Source organism: Chionomys nivalis, chromosome 6, assembly GCF_950005125.1.
Source record: "Chionomys nivalis chromosome 6, mChiNiv1.1, whole genome shotgun sequence".
NCBI lineage: Eukaryota > Metazoa > Chordata > Mammalia > Rodentia > Cricetidae > Chionomys > Chionomys nivalis.
The window spans coordinates 74,838,641-74,855,580 of NC_080091.1; the positions used below are offsets into that span (position 1 = coordinate 74,838,641).

Consider the following 16,940-nt stretch of genomic DNA (forward strand, 5'->3'; position numbering starts at 1 on the left):
CTGTGGGTGTCAGGGAGACGTAGAACTCTAGAGATGCAGTTGGAAAATTTCTTAGAGGGGACATCATACAATGGGAAAGTGTTCCAAACCTCAGCCAGAAGCTGGACTGACGCTCTACATCTTTCCCCTAATAAGAGAAAATGGACTTTCTGGGTTCCTTACTTTTCGTTTTATTTATTTATTTATTTATTTATTTATTTATTTATTTATTTATTTATCTATTTATCTATCTATCTATTTATTTATTTATTTTATATTGGCTCTACTCCAATGTACACAGTGATGAGGTCATAAGGGCATTTTTATTCCCAGATAACCTGTACTTTCACTGTATTTCCTCCATATCTTCCCTGGAGTTTCTTTTTTTAAAGTAACTTTAGATTTACAATAAGAGCGCGAGAGGGGAAGGAAGGAGAGCAAGCTAGGAAGAGAGAGGAAAGATACTGTGGGCTTAGCCCCTAAGTGCCTGACTGTGGCCCTACTCTCTCTCTCTCATTTGTTGAATCATGATTTGCTTACAATAGCCAAAGATGTGTCTGTTTGTTGGATCCACATAGGTGGTGGGATTGAAATAAACCTCAAAAATAAATAAAAATCCAACTCTTTGCAAAAGCCCACGTACTTTGACACACGCCGGTTTGGAAGCCACCCTTGGGGGTGGGGCAGAGGAGCACTCATCTGGCTCCCGTGGACATGTTCCCACAGGAGAAGGGGACCACATCAGCCTCTCTGATTCTAACGATGTGTTTGTTCTTAGAGCCTCCTGTGCTCGGCTCTCTGTCCCCCGAGTCTCTCTGTTCCACGATCAGTTCTCCTCACCGGGACTGAGCCTTTGTCTTCCGCTCTTGTTCCTTTATTTCATAGCTGACAGACATTTCCTGGCTTCCTCTGTCTAGGGGCGAATGCTGCTTCTAAGTTAGCTGCCCTGAACCTTCCACATATATACATACGTGCACACACCCAACACACAGCTGTGTGGCTATCCAGCCCTGCTATTTCTTAACCAGAGCCCTAGTCCTATTATGTGCTTCTATAACGCCTGAGTCTCTTTCATCGAGTCATTTTCTCACACTGTATTGGAATGTCTCTGTCACATTTCAGTTTCTCATGCTAACTGTAACTGGAGTCACCAGTAGAGGCCCCAGCCCTGTGCCTGCTATACTCATGGCCCAGATGTTAAATAAATGTTTATTAAATTTACATTCTGGGATTCTAAGGACTTCCAGACAGCACATTATCTCTGGAAGCTCTCAGATCAAAGATTGACTTTAAAGATCAAAGAATTCCAGATACTGAGGCAAAATCAAAACTTAGCAAAATATTTCTCTTTACTCCTCCAAATCCTTCATATTTTAATCTCCCATCCTCTTATTTTTATTTAAGAAAGAGAGAGGGGGCAGAGGGAGAGAGACAGAAAGAGACAAAGAGAGACAGAAACAGAGAGAGAGACGGAGAGGGAGAGTGAACTTATCACTTGGCAACATACCATTTTCTGGCTATTTGTGTATGCATGTGTTTATATTCCGGTGCATGGGGGTGGCTGCACGTACTCATGTGTTTATATTCGGGTGCATGTGGGTGAGTGCACGTACGCATGTGTTTGTTTGGGTGCATGTGGGTGAGTGCACATATGCATGAATTTATGTTTGGGTGCATGTGGGTGAGTACACGCATGCATGGATTTATGTTCAGTGCATGTGGGTGAGTGCACGCATGCATGGATTTATGTTCAGTGCATGTGGATGAGTGCATGTATGCATGGATTTATGTTCGGCTGCATGTGGGTGAGTGCATGTATGCATGGATTTATGTTCGGCTGCATGTGGGTGAGTGCATGTATGAATGGATTTATGTTTGGTGAATGTAGGTAGGTGCATGTATGCATAGATTTATGTTCGGCTGCATGTGGGTGAGTGCACGTATGCATGGATTTATGTTCGGCTACATGTGGGTGGGTGCACGCGCATCTGTTTGAGCAACCCCATGGAGGTCAGAAGTCTATGTTGGGTGTCTACCTCAATAACCTACCATCACATTTTTTGAGACATTATTTCTCACTGAACATAGAGCTGATTATGTTAGTCTGTCTGGGCAGCACACCCCAAGATGGATCTCTTCCTGTCTTCATTTCTCCATGGCCTGGATTGTAGGTGTGTGCCATGGTGCCAGGGTTTGTTTCTTTGCTTGTTTTTGTTTTTACGTGGTTTCTGGGGATTAAATTCGGATCTTCATGCTTGCTCACAAAACACTTTACCAACTGAGCGACCTCCCCAGCCCTCATTTAATTGGTTTTAAATTTCACCGATCATCTGCAGACTTGTGATACTGTCCATTATGGGCTGTGTGATCTTCGTGAAGATGTATGTGAAACTTTGTTCTCTTGCTTTTAAAGGAAGATTCTTTGGCACTATTTCCACCTAAAGGTGGGACCAATGTTCTTCCTCTTCCCACTTTGGTTTGGATGGGTTCTGTGTGTGCTCAGACATTAGCAATAGAGTAACACTTTGCCAGATTCTTATATAAGCTTTAAGAGATTGTTTTCTATTTTCTGTCTCGAGTGCCCACTTATGAGAAATTACATGTTCCGAGGCAGCTTGAGCTAGGGTTAGCGCTTCCCATCTGTCTAGTTGAAATGAATGAAGTGAATGAAGATGCCATCCTGGATGCCCAGTCAGAACCTTCGGATGATACCTGACTCGGCTGTCATCTGATGGCGTTACTGTGCGAGACTCCAGGAAAGAATTGTGCAGGGTGTCTGGAAAGGACTGTGAACTGGTTTGGAGTGGCTTATGGGGCAGCAGTGGGTTACGTCATAGGATCCCCCTGTTTCCTTCAGGCTTCGGGGTGACGGGATTACAGGCATGGTCACTTCCCTTTCTAAACTTAGAGGTAAAAAGTGAAACTCCTTTCCTATAGTCTGGATTACAGTAAACCCTCAATAGATATGTCTCCTGCCCTGTCTCTTCGTGTCCCCCGCACCCACCAATAATTTGGATTTCCAGAAAGTGATAACTAAGTGCTATTATCTGAGGTTGATCAGACACAGGTGGCAGCTACTGGGGAGACGTGTTAACTAACACGCCTTCCTTTTTGCCATTTTCCTCAACTTTCTTTTCTCTCTCTCCTGTGTTTCAAGTACAGCCAGTTCATTTTGACTTAAAGTAAAAATACTAAATTCAGTCTCCATGATGCAGACAGAAAAATCACAGGTTTGGTTAGTCTCATGGTAATGAAAATGAAACATCAGAAGCTAAAACCATTCAAAGCAAAATTCCCTCTGAGAACTTTTAACATGTCTGTGTGTGTGCAAAAAGCAGCCTAACAAACACTGTAGACTGCGTAATTATTTCCCATGTAAACACTACAGAATTGCAGGCTAGGGGAGCCGAGGGTTGAAAGGGGCCTGCTACCTGCAATTATAGCTTTGCTAAGCTTCATTTTATAGACTGGCAAAACTCAAGTTTGATTTAAACCACACAGAAAGACATGATGCAAATTGGACATGCCCTTTTCTCCCTGACTCAGCCAGCTGACCTTACTTCATTCCGGCCTTCTCCGTAGAAGGCAGCCTTGTACAGTTATCACTCATCCTGCGTGCCCGCTGATTGGGCTGTTCATCCCAGAAGACTTCCCAAGGCAGTTCAACAAGTTCTATTTCCTTTCCAATTCCTTCAGCCCTTCAAACTGTTAACAGATACGGGGTTCATCACAGTCTGTCCAGGGTAGGGGTAAATTCTACTCAGATACTGGTGAATAAAGTCCAGAACAGAAGATGATTCAATGAGAAACTGTTGGTACTGGCATCAGCACCTTTTACATTTCTACCTGTAATAGGGGCATACAAAAAGTCACTGGCTTCGCTCTCTTAGGCGCCAAGATATCAGGGCCTGAGGGTTGTAAGGTGGTGGTGGCAGCGATAAGGTCTAGAAGGTTGCTGAAGTTGGCATTCGGCCAGCCTTTGACGGTGCTTTTCTCTGATGACAGCACTGGTGGGGTGGTAGGCATTTTATAAGTGCTGGGCCCCACATCTTCTTGGCGTCAAGCCACTTTTAACTAGTCACGTTTATTCTAGCCTTATGACTAGACTAAACGCGGGGCCCTTCTGCCTCCCAGAGAGTTCCAGCCAAGCTACAGTGACTGTTTTCTTACCATTTCTGGTTCTGGGACTGGCTGAGAGGTACAAGCTTGTTTTAGTGACTTGGGGGTGCAACACTTGCTTTCTGCGGTGTGTGTGTTCTCGTGAGCTTGCACTGTCCGCAAGAACTAGAGCAAAATGGATATTTTGCTCCAAAGACAAATGCCACACTTTATGGCAGGAAGGGGTGTCCTTGTTTACAGATATAACCCAGCACAATACTTTTGGATGTAGCCAAGTAAGAGAAATCAACGTCTCCAGTGCAGGAGCAGAATACAAAGCCGGACCTTAGGGTAGTGGCTATGGACCTGTCCCGTTCCCTGTCAGGTTCCTTAGGGTCAGAGGTGGAGAAGCCAGTTAGATGCAGGCAGCGGTCAGCGTGGTTAGGGAACCCTGGACCCAACACAGAGAATGCCTCTAAGGACTGCCCCAGGGAGGCCCGGTGGCGAGGTGGGCAGACAAAGATGGGTGCCTGTAAACCCATCCGCGGATTTGAGACCCCTCAGATATAACAGGTCTCTCACGAGGATTTGAGACTTCATAGGCACAGACAGATTCACCACGGGGACCCAAGACCCAGAAGACACGGCTGTCTCTCACGCGGATTTAAGGCTCGGTAGATCCTTTCACGCGGATCTGAGACCCGGTGACCCTGCAGCCACCGGTGGGGCCGCGTGCTAGCGCAGCGGGAGCCGGCTGGATCCCTCACGTTGCCCCCCTCGCGCCCGCCGCCCTGCTTTCCTCCAGTCTCACGGGGCGCAGCACTGGCTCTGCGCTCCTTTGTGGGCGTAGCTTCTCTGCGCAGGCCGAAGGCGGGGCCTCTAGCAGGGCGCCCAGGGATTGGCTGCCCTGGGCGTGGGTGGGGCCTGGGCCAGGGAAAATCGGCGCCCGGCCGCCTGCCTCCCCAGCTGCGAGCCGGAACCGCTGAGACCGGTGTCCCGTCGTTCTCCCTGGTACTTTCTACCGTCCCCGGCCGCACGGCGTCGGACCTGCTTACCCTCTCCGCGCAGTGCGAGCCGCTCCTGTCCTCACTTCCCTTTCCGCGCGGGTCAGCCCGGCCGCAGCGGCGATGCGCCTCATCCAGAACATGTGCACCATCGCAGAGTACCCCGCCCCGGGCAGCGCCGCTGCCGACTACTGTCTGGGGGCTGCGGGCCGCCGACTGGTCAAGATCGCCGTGGTGGGGGCCAGCGGCGTGGGCAAGACCGGTGAGTCCAAGCGAGGAACCCGCTTGGTTGTGGGACGGGACGTGGGAGACCCCCGCCCGGACTGGAGACGGGAGAGGTGGGCGTTGCAGCAGAATCGTCCACCCCTTCATGCCCCTGCTTCAATTTAAGGGTGCCACTGGGGGTCACAGTGGCCCGCCGACTTTCAGGTTAGAGTAGAAGTTTAGGGCTTTGAGCCTCTGGCAGGGTCTGGGGCAGAACAGAAAGTTGTCTACAGACCCTCCTTGAATTCTATAAGGTTAGGTAGACATTTGCCAGCTGGGCTCAAAGGTGGGGCTGGGCCACACACCCTCCCTCCCCACTGGCAGAGCCATAATTCACCCGGCTTCGACCCCCCAGTGTCTGGCAGAAGGGTCAAGGAGCTACAGGGCAGGAATTTCTCTCGGTGGCCGGCTGTGACTTTCTTTGGAAGAGTTGTGTTCCTGATGGGGGTAGGGTGGAGACCCATGTAACTTAGTGGGTTAACTTGTTCTCCTTTCTCAATTGCAGCTTTGGTGGTTCGGTTCCTCACCAAGCGATTCATCGGAGACTATGAACGCAACGCAGGTGAGGAAATACATTGAGGAAAAGTCTGTTGGGCTTGCTACTCTCATTGCTCAGTGCCTTCAAGGACACTTCCTTCGGAGTGACAGTGTGAGCATCAGGATTCTGCCACTTCCAATTCTGCACGCCACCCCCCACCTCCAGCTGCCATCTGGCCCCATTCCATTCCAGGCCCATTCATCATTTTATCAAGTGCCCGAAAGTATTCCCAGTGGTATGTTTTAACTATAGGGTCCCCAGTTGGAAGCACCCTTTGTACTCCAGGGGCTTTTCCTTTCAAACATGCCTGCAAAAGTCATAAAAAAACAAACAAAAACCAACCAAACCCAAAAACCCACTGACCAGCTCCTCCCCCACCCTCTCCCTCTGCTGGCTGCCTTTCAGGGGTGACCTTTCAAAGCAAAGGCCAAAGAAGGGTAGCTGTAAACCTAAAGTTCTTTCCTTAACAAAGAGAAAGAACTCACTAAGGATTTTAGAGGCCAGAGCTCCTGAAAACTGAGAAGACAAACACTTCATTTCCAATGGTTGAAAGCAGCCACTGTCCCAGGAGGTTTCAGTACTTTCTGACGATGACCTGTTAGCAAAGTGTTTGAGTGGGCAGACTGTGTGGAGTACCTGCTGGGGATTGAGTGAAATGAGCCATAGAAGCCACCCCAAGCTGAGACGAGGCAGCCTTCTGCTTTGATACGGTCGCTCGTCGTCATGGCAGTTAACTGTATTTACTAACCACATTTGCCTAGGAGTCTCTTCTATCCAGTGGACAAAATATGACTGTTTAGAGAATGATAACATACTAAAATAAAAACAGAAGCTCTGCACATGGCGGGCCAGAAAATATTTGCTTCAAGGAAATATTCTAAATATGGAAACTCAGATTAAAATTAGATCAGCAAGTTTCTAAAAACCCACAAACTTTGACCTACTTTTGATAAATCTACTAGCATGGGGGCTAAACTTGCAGCTGGCCTTTAAAGCAGATCTGAAGTAAACTCATTAAGTAGACGGGAACTACTTTTTTTCCCCTGTGTATATTGGTGTAGGCTATATGGCATTAAAAAAAAAAGAAAACCCACATTTCATAACATGATCTCTTTTCTTTGCCTTTGTAGGTAATCTCTATACCAGGCAGGTCCAGATAGAAGGCGAAACCCTGGCCATACAAGTCCAGGACACTCCAGGCGTCCAGGTGAGGAATCGTGATGCTGAGTGGGTCAAAGGGGAGACTGGTTCATCAGCTGAAGGAAGACATGCCGTGGGGAGCGAGGCCCAGACCTTTACATGGTGTTTGACAGTTTAACTGTACCTGACCTGCGGTCAGCCTTGGCCTGGTTTAATTTGGGAGACTGGGGAAAGGCAGAGCCTCCTGTAGGAGGAGTAACCTCACGGGGCGTGGGGTGTGGGCAAGCCAACACTTGGAATCAACAGCGTTTCCTTGCTTGGGTTTTTATATACGTGCCTTGGCATTAAAAACCAAACATGTGGGTCCAGTCTCCATGCCCGGAATCACGTTCTATGTGGTGGGAAGTTTCTCTGTAGACAAAAGAGCTCTGCTAGTGTTTTTCCCCTTCCCCGTCCTGCACTGGGCAGTTATCCAGGTTTAAATGCTTCCCGCTCCTATCTTTGCTTCCCCAGACTCACTGTCTAGCCAGTTAATTTCCCATTCTGTGCAACTACAAAGTCTCCCTGCGTGGAGTTCTCTGCAGTCCATTTTCCACTTGAGTGTGGTGAGCTGCCCTGTTATTTATCCCAACTCCGAGCAGCTGGATCAACATTTTGTCGAGGAAGCCGAAGTGTGTGGGGATAGGACTTGTTTATGACCCTAGCCTGCCATCGTCACCACGCGGGGTTCTTTAGAATTCAGATTCCTCTGAGCCCGAACTCTGTGCAGCGCTCACCATTCACCTTGCTCTCCCGGTCCCTTCAGGTGCATGAGAATGGCTTGAGCTGCAACGAGCAGCTTAATCGCTGCATCCGCTGGGCAGATGCCGTGGTCATTGTCTTCTCTATCACCGACCACAAGAGCTATGAACTCATTGGCCAGCTCCACCAGCATGTCCAGCAGCTTCACCCGGGCACTCGGCTGCCTGTGGTGGTTGTGGCCAACAAAGCTGACCTGTTACACATCAAGCAGGTGGACCCTCAGCTTGGACTGCAACTGGCCAGCATGCTGGGTTGCTCCTTCTATGAAGTATCTGTCAGTGAAAATTACAACGACGTCTACAATGCTTTCCACATCCTCTGCAAAGAAGTGAGCCACAAACAGCAGCCCAACAGCATGCCTGAGAAGCGCAGAACGTCCCTCATTCCCAGACCCAAGTCACCCAACATGCAGGACCTGAAAAGGAGGTTCAAGCAAGCTCTGTCTGCCAAAGTGAGAACTGTCACGTCTGTCTGAAGCGTGACTCCTTGAGGGTGTTTGGTCTTCTGGGCAGAGGGCCTGAGGTTCTTAGGCAGGACCACTGCAGGTGGATGGCAGTTCATTGTTCCGGAAAGGGCTGCAGCAGAGGGGCCTAAGGGGCCTGTGGAATTCTGCAAAAACCAAGTGTTTGGAGCCCGAGGACAGATGGACGGCTATGTGACTTTTCTGCCTGGTCCTTTACCATGAGGATGGGGCATGTTTCTGTTCCTCACTACCTTATAAAATGGTGGTTAGTTTTGCTAAATACATTGACGTGAATAAGGGCGGACACGAAAGAACCTGAGAAGCATTCACAAGCTTTCTCTCCCGTCTCTATTTTTTTTTCTCTCCCAAGAGGAAAGGTTGCTTTTCTCAGTGTCTCCAACATGCTATCTTTATGGGATGCCTTTCTGACTTGAAGGATACCCAGATTTCTTTACAAACAAGGAGGGACCCTCCCCACCCCATAAAGGTCATATTGTAGGGCAAAATATTCTGTGTACAGACTCCTGTGAGCTGTGGTCTACAGGAAGGTGCTAGATCTCCTGGTGCAGGATGGGTATACATACTGAGTAGCTGTGAAAAACTCAACCCCGGACTGCCCAACTGTGACAGTGTATAGTTGTTTGTTTGCTTTTTTTGTTTGTTTTTTAACTGTGGCATCAGGTACAGAAAAAAGTGTTAATTGATGGTGGCGTGGTTTGTGTGAATGACTCATGGCAATGACGTTGGGTCGCTTCCTGGGCCTGGCTGAGTCGTGGCTATTGGTGGCTGAGATATTGCAATGCTGTCTTGTTGAGTGCCAGATGCGGCCTCACTGCCAAACCCCCTACACCGATGCACTTTAAGAGGCCAACTATGCTTTGGCTCAAACTGTAATTTATTTTATGTACAATAAATCTCTCATTTGATAAGAGCAGCCGTTTGAAATGTTTGCCTTTTGTCCTGCAGAAATTGTTGTTTGGAACCCCGTGTTGACTGAGCATGTTGAGTCAGGGAATGTGTCTTCCAGGCTCGATCTCTTATGCCTCACAACATGTGACCAGTGAGGTACATTTTATTATCCTGATTTTACACATTGCAAAATATCCTTGCAGAACAAGTTCAGTAACGTGAGGGCTCCAACCCTTGAGCACCATCGAGTGTAACTTGGTCTTTCTATTCTAGAGTTGCATGTCTCCTACTCATTTTCTTCGTGGTCCTCTGGGTAGGCCTAAGACAGCTGTCTGTGTGCGCATCTTAACCGAGCCTCTGGGGGCAAGCGTGTTTCTCCACAGATCAGTGCTGCTTCATGTGTGACGCTTAGCGGAGGTTTTCCGGGCATGCCGTGTCTCCAGACTACACTCTGTCCCACAGGAAGAGCTCACAACCATTGATTTGGAGCTATTCAGGAGCAGCTCCCCCATGGAGCTATTGTCACACGTGTGCCACAGCTGCCGGGCCTCTCTCTTGTGTTGCCATTTGAGCTTGGAAAGCCTTTCACGCAAGCTCAACAACTCCCCATCACAGTGGGCAGGGCACTATCCTTCCATCCGGCAGCACGTTCCATAGTGGTCTGGGTTGACCCTCCGGAGAAGCCTGTGAGGACGGGCTGGGGAGCGGCTATCACGATTGCACCATCGAGCCATGTCCTGAAGCTCACATAATGGAGTTCAGCCAGTATCTTCCAATTAGTCCATGAAATTCCTCTGTCATGCTTCATATGTAAGATGCATGCCACAGAGTGTGGAAGTGAGATGTGTTGGCAGTCTGCTGTGATACAGGGCTGGGTTATTTAAGCTCATTTTCCCTGGGGAACATCTGACTGCTCTTGACAGTGACATTCTGACATTTATGTTTTGTTATACGTAGAACTTGTTATTAAAAAAAAAAACAAAACTCTTCGAACCTACCCTCACCTCACCTCTGGGAAGGGTGTGTGTTGACAGCAGGGTGGAGCATGGTTCCCACAGAAGACAGAGACAGTACAAGGGCAGAGACAAGATCTATATTCTACCCAGTCTTCCTCTGGTGTGATTGTTAGCAATGCCCAGTGAGCGAGCAGGTCATCTTTGCACATTGTCCCTGGGCTCCCCCATGTTCTGAAAGGGGAGACACAGAGCTTCGCAGAGGGTAGATTTTTATGCTGAATGGAGCCAGCCCTCTACCACTTACCTGTCTCCTCTCCACTCTTCCATCTCCGTAGGGCTCTGGCTGGTCTCTCGCAGTTTAGCTGCCCTGCACCTTCTCGTCTCCTGCTCTTGGCACGGACGACTGCCCTCACCCCCTCACTCCTTACCCCATGCATACTCAGCCTCTCACTTGGCCTAGGCGGGTCTTTCAGCTACGAGGGGTCCTTGGCTACAGAAGGATGAAGTGGAGAGAGAAAATGAGAATAAGAACGAATCTCTGATGGGAACCACCCAAGACCTAGTCCAGGCTGCTGTCTCAGCTGGACTGGGCTTTCCACAGTTCTAGACAACTGTGCTCTCAGCATATGTTTGGCACAGTGTTCAGTACTTCAACAGTCTCATCTGTTTCCACACTAGCATCTCTCCACCTACCTCCCCTGCTTACCCTCTACAAACTCTGGCTGAGAAACAGCCCCCCCCGCCCCCCACCAGGCAGGGGTTCCTGAGTCTGGTGCAGAGGAGGGGAATGAGAGTTTATTGAGTATTTATTACATGCCAAATTGCACATGCTCTCTAATCTTTGGGAGACCCCCGAGGGTCACTCACTAGTTTAAGATGAGAACACCAAGGCCTAGAGATTATGTTAGCTTAGGGCCAGATGGTAAGAGCACTCTACTTCACTTACGGACTGTCTGGGCACCAGCAATGGGAGATGTCTGTAACAAGGACATGCTACACATTAATTTATCTCTCTTTAGTATCCTACAAAGGAAAGGAAGCAACAGGCTGGGCTCAGGAAGCTGATCTGAACCCTACCCTAAACCATTCTGATACCGAAGCTCACATCGTTCCCACCCCTTTACCCCCCAGACAGTTGTGGCTCTGAGCCTTCTCCTGACCAGCCTACCATCCTGGCTCCGCTTCCCCAGCCCCCTCCACCTCCCTTCTGCTACCAGCTTGGTTACTGCCTGGGCCTGGGGCTCCTGGCAATTGGACCACATCTGCTGTTGCCATTAGCCAGAGGCTGCTGGCTGCCTTGGCCTCCAGTCCCCTCAGTAGTAAAGACGTCCAGGTTGGAGGAGCTGCCTCCCAGCCAGTCTGTCTCAGAGCCCAACCCATGTCTGTCATGATGTCTGGCTTTCTAGTTTCCTTCCAGCCTCAAATCAAAACCACTTGCAGCCCTGGCTGGGCCTGGCCCCACTGTACAGTGGCAGGGGAGGCTGGGAGGGAGGTTGTGAAATTGTCTTCTATCCTCATCCAGCTCCAGAAGGTTTGCCTGTCTGGCAGCCCAGAACCAGAGTGTTGGGGGCTATGGCTGTGTTTATAGAGAGCCCCTTATTTATGAGAGAGAAAAAAAATGGGATTTCAGCATTAATCATTTACCCGAAGAAGGTAAAAACAAATCTATTTTCTGGGTAAGGGAACACGTTGTGGGCAGATTCCCACAATGGAGCAGTTGGCTCACTGTGGTTTTGCTTAGGAGAAAGGAGATGGCAAAGGCCCAGCTGCCCAGCTGTGGAGAGCTCCTAGAACCTCCGGGTAAGAGCCCAGCAGGGAGGCACTGCCCGCTTACAATACAGAACCCAGAAAGGAGTCTGGGCACTCCTTCTGGAAATCTAGAGAGGCGGTTTCAGCAGGTTCTTATTGTCTTCATCAGTTCCTAAATTGCAGAAGAGAATGGGGTATGAGCGAGGGTGGGGAGACCCTACCACTCCCCTGCTCCATCCCTCCACCATCTGGCTGTCTGAAGTTCCTTTCAAAGCAGAGATGGAGGTTTTTGATGTTTCCTGGGCAAGCCAACAGACAACATTTGTAATAGTGGATTATTTGTTGTTGACGTGCTGTTTCTGGTAACTAGGGTAAGAAGAAACAATAGTGGTCTTGGTAGGGGATGGAATTATTTGCTATGGAAATATCAGTGTAACTGTAGGGACCTGGCACAAACAGTTATCCACACAGGGCCTGCTGCTCTGCGGGAGTACTGCCAAACACTTGGCTTATGCCCTATGCTTGTGGGGACAGAGCTCCAAAAAGGAGCAGACCTCAGTCGCCACACAGCATTTACCGGGATTTAATTGTGTATATAAAATGTGGCTGCAAGGCCCTTGGTAGGAGATCGGCCTGTGCATGCTTGCTTTGGCCAGCATGGTTTAGGTGATAAACACACCCAGGTCTGAGAGCTGGGCTGTTTGTATCACCTTCATGTGGCTACCATAAGGCATGTGGGGGAGGTCCCTTTAAAATTCATACATTTGAATAATATGGAAATGGCAAACGAGGCTTTCAACCCCAGACTGCACAGCTACAATGTTAGCTTTCTGGCCAACATTAGTGACGGAAAGTTTCTCCTGGAAACATGGATCTGCAGAGGCAATCATCCGACACTTATCACTAGTAGTGTCTTCGGGTTCCTATTCCTGTGAAGAGACACTATGACCACCTCCCCCCGTTCCTCCAGTTTCCTTATTCAAACCAGACTCCAGTAATCACCAACTTCTTCCAGCTTGCCTGCCTCCAAAGCCTCGATCACCGATTGCTCTCCTGGCCCAGTTCTTCCAGCCAGTGATCACTGAGATGAAGAGGACAACTCCAAGCTAAACTTTTCACACTTTTCGCACCAACACTAGCCATGGCCATACTCACTTTAGTGTTAGAGCATCTAGAATGCTAATGTAACTGGTACTTTTCTCCTAGTAGAGGAGTAGGAGTTTCTCAATATTCTTTTACTAGCTAAGAGATAACTTGCCAAGATGAACTATTGAACCCACAAAAGCAACACACAAATACATATTTGGTGTCAAAACCTGAAACAGTACAGAAGTAATGGGGGGGGGGTGACTCCCCCTTTCCTATGTTCCCCTTGATGTGCCTTCCAGATGTAAACACTGGCTAGCAGTTTGGTTTGGTATTTTCAGCCTCCCTTTGCATGCAGACATATGGTGTGCACCTGAACCCTGAGGAGAAACCCACCGGGCACCCAGACATGAGACACAGCATCAGCTTCTCATCCTGTGAGTGCCATGGAGTCAGGGTGGTACCTGGTTTGTGATAAACTTGGCTCAGAACTTCTCAGAGTATCTGGAATGTTCTCCACAGGTTCCGATTCAACATTTGGGGATGGATGGATGGATGAATACAGTTCTGGGCCACATGGCAGGTTACTTTAAATTTCTTTATTTTAGAAAGCACTTATCCCTGCATACATATTATTTCTTTGAGGCTAATGCCATTTTTTCTCATTCAAATGTAAGACTTTTAGCTTAGCGGGATTTAAAAAAGAGTTGCCTTATAGTTGAGCACCATCAAAGAGCAGGGAAGGTAGGAAGCACACTTGGGTGGAAAACGAACGTGTTGTTTCAAAAATCAGCTTCATTCACCTCAAAAATGATTCTAAATTTGCAGTTTTTTCTCTATTTCCTTAAAAGGACAGCATTTAATAGAGAAATAAAACGTATAGCCATGTGTTGGCTTACATTTTATTTTGTCTTCCTTCTTAATCCACACGAGAAACTGTTTTTCGACGTCTCATTTCAGACATCCATTACTCACGCCAGGAGCTCCCACCGGCCATGTCCCCGTGAGCGGTGTCTGGGTTCCAAGCAGTTCTTTCTTCCTTTCCCCTAGAGTTCTCATATAATTTCACTAGATGCGTCTGGGTTTTTCTGCTATGACCAGAAAGAAAATATAAAATCCCAGAAGGAGGCTTTCGATTTCAGTAGGAATTTGAAATCACAAAGGCCATGTGGGAGTTGTGTTTCCAGTCTAGACTCCTTGGGTGGGAGCCTCTTCCACACGGGGCTTCCTCTGGGCCAGAGAAACCATGTGCAGCAAGGACGGCCCTCCGGCCACCCTCTCTTTGTCTCTCCCACTGCTGCTCCAAGTAGTGGGTCTGCCCTCATCCTTGAACCAGCTGGAACAAAGCAGCCCTTTGTCACTCTTGGGGTGATTTACCATTCACGGAGGCCACCAGGCTAGTCCTGCCCAGGCGGGTCTACCCCTTCCTTTCTTGTCTTTCAGAAATGTTTTGGAGTCAGAGAGAAACAAAGTCTCAGGCTCTGTCTGTGACATCCCTTCCTCACTTCCATACACAAGAACAACCTAGCTTTCCTCACGCAGGGAATTCTAAGGACATTTAACCTTCCTTGACTAACTTAGAACCATAATGCTTGTCCCTGCCACCACTTGCAGACAGACTTTACTCAGAGCTAAGGGACTCATAGGTGACTCCAGGAAGACTACAGTAAAGGTGACGAGAGATCAGAGGGACTGAGGTGAAGTCAGCTAAAGACAGCTTGACACCTATAGAAGAGAAATGAACACGCAAGTCTTTATTTTGCTTTTGAAGAACAGGAGCAGTCCAAACATACTGTCTTCTGCTGGCCATGAGGCCCTCTCCGGCAGAATGAAGTCATACACCTATAATTAGTGACATGGACACTGGCTTTGGAGACATATCTGGTATGGTGACAGATGGGTATTGGTATTTACAGCTCAAACCGGTCTTATCTTCCTCTTAGATGTCAGAAGCCAAGGTCTGGGTGCAGCCGGTCAGTGGCAAAGAGCAGCTCAGGAATGTTAAGTGGCTTCAGGAGTCTTGTGGACAGCACCATCACCTGTGACCGGAGGGACAGGCATGGCATAGTTAAGGAGGGCATAGTTATCAGGGGCTAAGAAAGGAGGCACAGGGTGAGCAGCCATGGCACAGGGTCCCTCATCTACAGCCTGCTGCTAAGATGGCTCAGGCTTTGCTCACTGGGTCCATGTGGACCTTTGGGCCCACGTGGCTGAGGCTGGGTGACTCTTCCCTCAGCCTGGCCTTCAGTGTGAGGCTGTTTTCTCTCCACACCAAGACAGCTTGTTGCAGGACTTGCCTGGGGGCATAGTAAGCTCTGTAAGGGCCAAGTGAGGGTCTGCCCACACAGGCACTAGTGCCTTTCCATGAGAAAGTTCCTACGGGAAATCAGGACGGTGATCCAGAAGGAATTCCACAGGCCAGCACCAGAGTGTGGCATAACCAGGCGGCACCCGGCCGTGCGACACTGGACAGGTGCAGGGAGGACACCTCCCTGTCTGCTCGCCTGCCCCCAAGGTTATCCCAGGTGTAATGAAATCAGTGAAGTAATCAACTCCAAATTCAACTAGTTCATTGGTGCAAAACAGGCCACATTCCAACTTGAGGCCTAACAGGAGAGGGTCATGGCCAAGGGAGGGAGTGGAAGAGAAACATTTAGAACTTTGTTTTCCTTCTTGAAAATAACTTTTAACGACCTTGTTGAAGAGCTCTCCCTCTTTTCCCAGAGCGCTGCCTTTGAAGCACTTGTTCTATCTCAAGAGATACATGGCTAGTGCCAACCAACCCATATTTTTAGCAGTGAAAAAAAAGCACCGAGACCTGAACTTCTTACTTCCCTGACATCTATGCAAAGAGACTCTGAAGACAGGGGTGCACGCAGCGTGCCCTCGTGACCCAAACGTGCGTGCTGCACAAACCAGGTAGGCACGTGGCAAGGGGGCTTCCAGGTCAGAGCTGCCAGCAGAGGCTGGGGATATCTCAGCTCTGCTGTTGGTTGGCTGGATTCCCTCTGGAAAGTGACTTTACTTGGAGCCTCCCTCTCCCACCTCATCTGTCCCAGAAAGAAAAGAAGAGCTTGCAGCATTGCCACCAGGGTTATGTAAGCTCCTCTCCCGAGAGCCCAGGAAGTGCCTGACTACTGTGATCTGCTGATGGGTTTGCAAATTTCCTTCAGAATCATAGAATTTTGGAAGCACAGAATTTTCTAGAGAAACACATATAGGTTCATACAGTTTAAAGGGACCCTTATGGGATTCATTAGGAAGCCCACTTAAAATGTATGCATAGGGCCGAGGAGATGGTTTAGTGGGCAAAGTGCACGCCTTGTAAGCACGAAAACCTGTGTGCAACTCCCAGAATCTACACGAGAGATCTGGGTGTGGAGTGTGCGCCCGTAACCCAGGGACTGGGAAAGCAGAGGCAGACAGATTCTTGGGGTTCCCTGGCCAGAGGAACCCCAAGAGCTACTTGATGAGCTCTAGTTCAATTGAGAGACTTTGTTTCAAAAAACAATGTAGACAGGTCCTGAGGTAGGACAGCTGAGTCTGTCCTATGGCTTCTATCTGCCTGCATGCATGCACACTGCGCACGCGCGCACACACACACACACACACACACACACACACACACACACACACACTTTCCCCAGCCTCTGGATGTAGACCCTGTAAGCTACAAGAGACCAGTAGTGGTTAATATATTGTATCCCCCCCCACAGTCCTCAGCCCAGTCTAAAGCTAGTGAACTCCTCTCCAGCTGAGGTTAGGGGCAGGAAGAGGGTGGAGAGTTTCTTCAGAGATCAACTCTTGTTGTCAGGTTGACGAACCTGGGAGTGCACTGCTATAGATTCAGTCAATGTCAAAGCGGAGAGCAGCAAACAAGCCTAAAACACCTGCCCTGCTCAGTCCTGCTCAGTCCCTGTGCTGGGCTCATGGCCATGGCTGACAGTCAGGAT

General features: G+C 48.8%; 2 protein-coding genes across 2 annotated transcripts in view; one reads left to right on the forward strand and one right to left on the reverse strand.

Annotated features, from left to right (window-relative positions):
* Nucleotides 1-5,016: 5,016 nt before the first annotated feature.
* Rasl11b (RAS like family 11 member B) lies at nt 5,017-9,218 on the forward strand. The gene is made up of 4 exons (XM_057772196.1): nt 5,017-5,343; nt 5,851-5,907; nt 7,014-7,090; nt 7,829-9,218. Exons 1-4 carry the CDS (start codon nt 5,205-5,207, stop codon nt 8,297-8,299), a joined length of 744 nt encoding a protein of 247 aa, XP_057628179.1. The 5' UTR covers nt 5,017-5,204; the 3' UTR covers nt 8,300-9,218.
* A 4,385-nt stretch (nt 9,219-13,603) lies between these two features.
* Nucleotides 13,604-16,940, reverse strand: part of Scfd2 (sec1 family domain containing 2) — a 336,750-nt gene continuing 333,413 nt past the window's right edge. The window contains exon 9 of the mRNA XM_057773027.1: nt 13,604-15,026. Coding sequence (XP_057629010.1) covers nt 14,934-15,026 — 93 coding nt within the window. The 3' untranslated portion in view covers nt 13,604-14,933. The remainder of the gene's footprint in view (nt 15,027-16,940) is intronic.

Excerpts from the sequence above, each read along its gene's own strand:
- Rasl11b (XM_057772196.1), top strand. The coding sequence starts at position 5,205 with ATGCGCCTCATCCAGAACATGTGCACCATCGCAGAGTACCCCGCCCCG. Across the intron at positions 5,344-5,850 it reads CAGCGGCGTGGGCAAGACCG|CTTTGGTGGTTCGGTTCCTC; the intron begins GTGAGTCCAAGC and ends TCTCAATTGCAG. Across the intron at positions 7,091-7,828 it reads AGGACACTCCAGGCGTCCAG|GTGCATGAGAATGGCTTGAG; the intron begins GTGAGGAATCGT and ends CGGTCCCTTCAG.